General features: G+C 27.6%; 1 protein-coding gene across 3 annotated transcripts in view; it reads left to right on the top strand.

Moving 5' to 3' along the window:
- Window positions 1-3,332: 3,332 nt before the first annotated feature.
- The window catches only part of LOC120069077 (ribonuclease 2-like), a 47,083-nt gene continuing 42,880 nt past the window's right edge, over window positions 3,333-7,535 (top strand). For 2 of the 3 annotated variants that reach the window (XM_039020750.1, XM_039020751.1), the window contains exons 1-3: window positions 3,333-3,567; window positions 4,268-4,296; window positions 4,419-4,492. In XM_039020750.1, the coding sequence (XP_038876678.1) occupies window positions 3,365-3,567; window positions 4,268-4,296; window positions 4,419-4,492 (306 nt within the window). In that variant the 5' untranslated portion in view covers window positions 3,333-3,364. The remainder of the gene's footprint in view (window positions 3,568-4,267; window positions 4,297-4,418; window positions 4,493-7,535) is intronic. The other variant, XM_039020752.1, reaches the window with a different exon arrangement.

Below are 7,535 nucleotides of genomic sequence, written 5' to 3'. Positions count from 1 at the left end.
TAGGAGAATTTTCGAAAATAAAAAAATAAGAAAAACTATTTACACAAAAAAAAAAAATATTTTAATATTTTTTGATAGATGCTGTTAAAAGTCTATCAATATCAGTGATAAAAATTTATAGAAGTCTATCATGGATAAATACTCATAAAAGTCTATTAGTTTTTTTTTATTTCTATAAATAGAAACTTGCTTTGATACCATTTTAAATCACGATTGACCAAAAAATTTAAGCTTTGTCTTTACCCACAAGCTTAAATTTTTGGATCAAATTGTGATTTAAGATTTGTTCATCCGTAATATATTGAAAATATTAATTTATATTTAGACGCATGAATATAATATCCTCAAATACTATGAAACTCGGTCTACCCCTTAATGAAATGACTCGTCCATCAATAAAATTCAATTTTTCAAGTGACCAGTGTTCACACATTAAATATATTATTATTGAAATAATAATTCAATAAGGCATGAAGCTTTTGTTAATAAATTATTAAGAATTTTTTACACACCAATAGTAAAAATGAGAATTTTAAAGTAATAAGAACCAAATTTAAAACTAAAAATGATAATGTGAGCTCTTTAATCAAAGTGGACATTATTACTTTGAAGTATAGAAATAGAACGAGGTCACTTATTCCAATATATGGAATCAATTAACTAGTTTGAGAACATTTGATTTTTTAAAGGTAGTGACAAAAAAAAAAGCAATTCCATATCGTAATAATCTATAAATTGAATTTTTTTTTTCTTTTTTTGAAGAATATGAGGATTATATTAGATGTTAGTTTTTCTCTCTTATCTTCCTTGCAAGTGTAGAAATTCCAAGGCTTCATATTGGAGTCAAACCATATGGCCACCCCATTTGTTTAATGAAATTAAATCATTAAAAGCAAGGAAAATGAGTTTCTTTTTTTTTTTAATGGAAGATTTTAGGTATAAGAATTTGAACGTCCAACTTATAAAAAAAGAAAGAAAGAAAGTACGAGTCAATTATTGTTGAGATAAAATGTTGAACATCTAATATGAAAAACATGAGAAGAAAGAGAAACTAAGAATGTGTTTGTTAAGGAATCTAAAAACAAAAATTTAAAAAGAAAATATTTAATGAAAACAAAGTTATATTTCATATTTTCAGATATGTATTAGTATCAGGTTCATAATTTATATTCTAATTTAAACAATTGTATTTAAGTATTTTTTATACTATATTTTTATAAATCATAAAACTAGTTGTAGTTATACTCACTATATATAATGTTAAATATAAATTAAATATAATTAATTTATGAACATTGTTAATTAATTTTTTGTATAATTATTATATTCTAATATTATATAATTTAGAATAAATTACATAACACATAGTTTAATTTAGAAAAATATGAACTTATAACATGAAATACTATATTTATAGACATTTTTATCTATTTCTTAATATAATTCTATATTTTAAAATTCAAAATCTGAATAGGAATAAAAATATTTTCCAAATTACAATATTTGTATCATATAATTCAAAAATAAAATCTAAATTATTTATAAAATGCATATTCGCTTAACTCAGTAATCTAAAAATATAAAATCGAAGTCAAATTGCAAACCCATCAAATCCAATTATTCATTTTTTTTCTCTTCAAATGCCATTTTAGTACTTTATTTCAACGTTCCCAATTTTTTAAATATATATATATATATATATATTTCCAAGAATTTGAGTTGGGTAGTGTTCGGTTTCTTAAAGTCTATTAGGTAGACAATCTGAAAACAAAAATTTAAAAACAATAGATTCAATGGAAAAAGGGTTGTATTCATGTTTTCATACATATGTTTTTCTAGAAAATTTAGAACATAAATTTCAATTTTTTTAAAGTAAATTAGATTTCAATTTACACAATTGTTTTAAATTTATTTGATAATATATTTATAAACCGTAAAACTAGTTATACCTAATAAATATTAGGTTGAATATAAACTATCAATGATTAATTTATGAGCATGTTTTGATGTTGATAATTTCGTATAATTATTATTTTGTAATATCATATAATTTAATTGAGTTTAGAGAAATTTTGACAAATAGAAAAAATATTAAACTATTTACAAAAATAGAAAAAAAAAATATTGATAGACACTGATAGACTTGTATCAATCTTTATTAATGATAGACTTGTACCAATTTCTATCACTGATCGACATTGATAGACTTCTGTCAGCATCTATTTGTGATAGTCATTAATAACAATGTCTATCACAACTAGTTAAAAGTAACAACATTTTCCATAACAATACCTATTCATAACAACATCGGGTGTATAATTGATGACAATAAAATTATGAACAAAATAATAATATTTTGATTGAGCATTGATAATAGTCTATCACTGTTTATAACAGATAGATAGTGATAGACAAGTCTATCTATAATCCATAATGATTCCATTGTCTATGATTATCATTGTAACGATTATTTTGGAACTAGCAACAGAACTACCAAAAATTACTATCAATTGGCCTATAATTTGGCCTTCCATTGTCTATCATTGTCATTCTAATTAACATTTTTGAACTGGCAAAACAAGGAGAAGATAAGAAGGAGAAGGAGGAGGAGAAGAGGAAGAAGGTGAAGGAAATAATTAAATTTTTCTATTTGTGTAAATATTTTTCCTTATTTTTCTATTTTTGAAAATCTCCCGAGTTTACAATATGAAATATTATATTTATTAGCTTTTTATCTTTTTTTCTAATATAATTATGTATTTTGATTAACTATATTTCTCTAAATTCTATTAAAACATTTTTTAAAATTACATAAAATTTTGGTAATTGTTGAAAATACTTTTAAGTATAGTAAAATGTCACTATCTATCATTGATAACGGTCTATCATTGATAGACAGTGACATTTTACTCTATTTGTAAGTAAATTAGTTCATTTTCTTTATTTGAAAACAATCATAAAGTTTCATGATTTTTATTTTATTATCCGTTCGTAATTTTATAAAATTGAGTTAGTAAATATTGACATTTATATCTAAAATGAAAAAAAAAATACTTTAAATACATTTTAGGTACCACTCTATCAAATTCTTCTAGGTTTTTTTCTAAAATATTTCAATACTTTTTCAAAATGAGTGATGAGAGATGATGCACAATGATCACTGCATCCAAATCTAAGCTTTTTTTTGTTTTTTTTTAAACAAAAAGAAATTTGTTGTACAATAAAACAAGAAAAAGACAATTATGCCCATCAGAACTACTAACATTACCTTAAGCTTATATAAGTAAGAGATTTGGAGAACCAAAACTCTGCACAAAATCACAGCACCTTCCTCTCCTATTTAAAGGGGGAAAAAAACCATATTATGGGTTCTTTCTCTTTGAAAGCGGCGGCGCATGTGGTGTTTGTGGTTGTTCTGGGAATTGTTCTTCCGCTGCAAACGGCGGAGGGCTTCACCGGCGGCAAGGAGCAGAGGGAATTTGACTACTTTGTATTGGCTCTACAATGGCCAGCAGCTTTATGCAGAAACATTACCGTATGTTGCCCCACCAACGCTTGCTGCCGCGGGTGAGTTTTTTTAAATTAATCGGTAAACATTAAAATTGAGGTCATAAATTGAGTATTTAGTGAAACCTCAAGGTTAAAAGTATAAATCTTAAAATATAAAGATCATATTGAAACAAAATTTAAATCTTAAAGATAAAATTGTAACATTTTAAAATCTAAAAACTAAATTGAAACCAAACTCGAAATTTAAGGACTAAAAGTGTAATATTTGAAACTTATAGACCAAATAAAAACTAGATCCAAAACTTAAGAACAAAAGATATATTTTTTCTCTTTTTTTCTTCTCTTTTTCATTTTAAGGTTTTTTTGTGGTTCATGTGATGGTGTGACCGCAAAATTTCTAGTAGTACGAGAGTACTACCTCTTCTCGTTTGTTCATATTTTATTTTTTTCTCCTATGAATAACTCTTTTATTAAAATTGATGAAAGTTATATCATTTCTTAAAAAACACTTATATACATCTTAAATTGTATCTATAATTATGCAATAACTCAATCAATCGTCTAATCACAGTTTGTCATGTGACGAATTCTTCTTAATTTATTTTTTAAAAATAATTTTGAAAAATTTTAGAATATATTTTGATTGTAGTGCACTATATAAGCAGAAACTCAAAATGCCCTTAAACATTGCTCTTATTTTTACAATAATTGACGTTACAATTAATGTGCTAACTACAAATTTTCTATGTCCCTCTAGAGCAGACTCTCCCACTGAATTTACAATCCGTAAGTGTTAAAAAAAATGAGTTCCCTTGCCTTTGATTTTGCTTTTCGTTTATTTGGATATTATTATGATGATAAGAGTTTTGTTATTAGTAGTGTTTTTCTTAATTTTATAAATCGCGCAGATGGGCTGTGGCCTCAGTACGAAGGGAAAGGATGGCCTTCATGTTGTACTAATGAAACCTTTAACGAAAATGAGGTCTCTTTCTTTCTTTCTCTCTCTCTCTCAACTTTAGTTGTTATAGAAATGTCGAAAGTAGAGCGATATCTTGATACATTCTAAGATGTACTTATCTCTGTGCATTCTAATCTAATCACATGCACAAAAAAAATATATTTTTTAAAAAATTAAGAAGAGTTTATCAGTTGCATGTAAAAACCAAATACGAAATCATTATTGTGGAAAGAACTACGACCCTGAAAGCAATTTCGGTGTGACCTCGGTACAAATCGCTTCTGCCGGTTGCTGCCAGAAAAATGATTGGAATCAATGAAATATGTTCAGAAACAGAGAAGAACAAAAAGTTTGAAGAAATTGGACGATGAAAAAAATTATTATTTGGATCCAATCATATTAAATAGAGAAGTAATAAAAAAGTACTCCTTTTTCACAAGAACCTGCGGGGAAAGATCATACTTTCACAACTACTACATTTTGAAAACTCCTCTATCATACCTTGGTATTTATACCCTTTTGGCATTCTTTAGTTTTCCAATATGGGATAACTTTCGTCTTTTCCCACTTGATTTTGCTATGGGCCTTAGTTCAAAAGTCATTCCCAACCTTCTTCCACCAATGACTGGTACAACAAAACGGCAAAGAAGAATGAAGAAAGAGGAAAACACAAAATGTTTGAGACAGCGGATCAAACTTAAACATCAATATCTAACGACTTAAATTGATGCATAGAGAAGTGGGAAACAATTTAACTAGAGAAAGTGAGTTACCTCTTGAACTTTAAAACTGATGTCAAGACCCCACAACACGTTTTACTCCTAGAATTTCATTGATTATGCGATACATATATGCTATTTAAGGTCATGCATATTAAATCTCGATTCACTGTGAAATCTCTAGAAAAAGATCCTTAAAACTCTTTCATAGAAGACAATCACATCTTCACAATCACATTAATTGCTTTATCTTGACAAACTACTCAAAAATTGAACTATGAAGATTTCATCTAGCTCGTACCAGGATCAACTTCATCAAGTCTGTCAAAGACAAATCATTCAAATACTAAGTTATGAAGATTTCACAATTATTCATCAAGTCTAAACGAGGACCACTCAAAGAAAGGGTTATTGAATTTAAAGGTTTTAGTTCTATTCATCAAGTCTGAACTAAGACTACCCAAATAAAGAGCTATGAAGATTTCATGGGTTTAAAACCCATGTTCACTGAGGATTCTAAAATTATTTTTCTTGTTAGGCCTTTGGTTAGAAGATCTACCAAATTCCTCTCAAACCTCACATCCAAAGAAATAATTCCTCCTTTCAATAATTGTTTCATACTTCCATATCTAAGGCGTATATGCCTTCTTTTGCCATTGTATACACTATTCTTGACAATTCCTATTACAACTTGTGAATCACAATGCAATGAGATTGGTATTGATGTCTCCACAATGGTACATCTTCTAGTAGACTTCTAAGACACTTAGCCTCCTGTCCTGCTAATTCTAATGCAATAGGATTCAGATTCCATGGTGGATTAAGCTATATATGTTTGTTTTGCAGACTTTCATAAAATAGCTCCTCCTCTAAGTTAGAACATATATCCACTAGTTGAACTAACCTCGTTATTATCAGTCACCCAATTTGCATCATAATAATCTTTTAATATAGCAGGAAATTTATTGAAATGCAAACAATAGTGTATCATACCCTTAAGATATCTTAATAAACCACGAAGTCCAACCCAATGATCTTTATTAAGATTATGTGTATATCTACTCAACTTGCTTACAACATATGCAATATCATGTTATGTACAATTCATTAGAAACATAACACTTCCTATAACCTTTGCATATTCATATTGAGAAACATTATCTCCCTTATTTTTCTTAAAGCTTATACTACATTGTAAGGTGTTCTAATAGAAGCATCATCAAAACAATCAAACCTCTTTAACAATTTTTCAATGTAGTGTGATTGACATAAAGAAAAATCATTTTTGGTTTTTCTTATTTTAACACTAAGTGTTACATCTCTCCTAAATATTTCATTTTAAAATATAACAATAATAGTAACTTGGTATTATTAACTACCTCTATTGTTCCAAAGATGATTATATCATCAACATCCAAACATTCAATCAAACACTCTACTCCAAACAATTTTATGTAAACACATGTGTCAGAGGAATTTACCTTGAATCCATTATTTATTAAAGTATTATTATATTTTTCATACCATATTTTGGGAACTTGCTTGAGAGCATAAAGAGATTTTTTAAGTTTGCATACTTTATTTTCCTTACTGGCAACTGTAAAGCCTTCAGGTTGTATCATATATATTTCCTCCCCTAGATTACCATTGAGAAAAGTTATTTTTACATGGATTTAGTGAATTAGTAGTCCATGGATGGCAGCTAGTGCAATCAAGACTCTAATTATAGCTAATTTAGTCACAGAGGAATATGTGTCAAAGTAGTCAATACCTTGTTTTTGTGTATACCCTACTATTACTAGTCTAGCCTTGTACTTTTCACTTAAACCATCAGGTCTTATTTTCTTTTTGAAAATTCATTTGCATCTGATAGGCTTTCTTCTTTTAGGAAGATCTACTAAGTCCCAAGTTTGATTCATAGTTAGAGAATCCAGATCACTGTTAATAGCTTCCTTCCAAAGGCTAGAGTCTACTGAACTTAAGACCTCTTGGTAAGTTTTAGGATCTTATATTAAATACATGCATGCAAATTGAAAATCTATATCATCTAATCTTTCAACTAAAAATTTAGTCAAGAAATCAAGGCCAAAATTTTTCTCTGTCTTTTGTCTTTTACTTCTAGGTTCAATTTCATGTATACTATCACAAATGTTACTATCTTTAGTTTCCTGAATACTATCACAAATTTTACTATCTTTAGTTTCATGTTGTCAACCGACGAAGGCATAGAAACAGATACATTATCACAACTAGATGTACTAATTAATTCATTATTTAACTTTATAATGGGAAATATATGCTAAAAAAAATTATGCATCTCTATTTTCACATACGAATCTATCATTAAA

This window comes from Benincasa hispida, unplaced genomic scaffold (genome assembly GCF_009727055.1).
Source record: "Benincasa hispida cultivar B227 unplaced genomic scaffold, ASM972705v1 Contig207, whole genome shotgun sequence".
NCBI lineage: Eukaryota > Viridiplantae > Streptophyta > Magnoliopsida > Cucurbitales > Cucurbitaceae > Benincasa > Benincasa hispida.
This window is presented reverse-complemented; position numbering and strand designations above follow the sequence as displayed.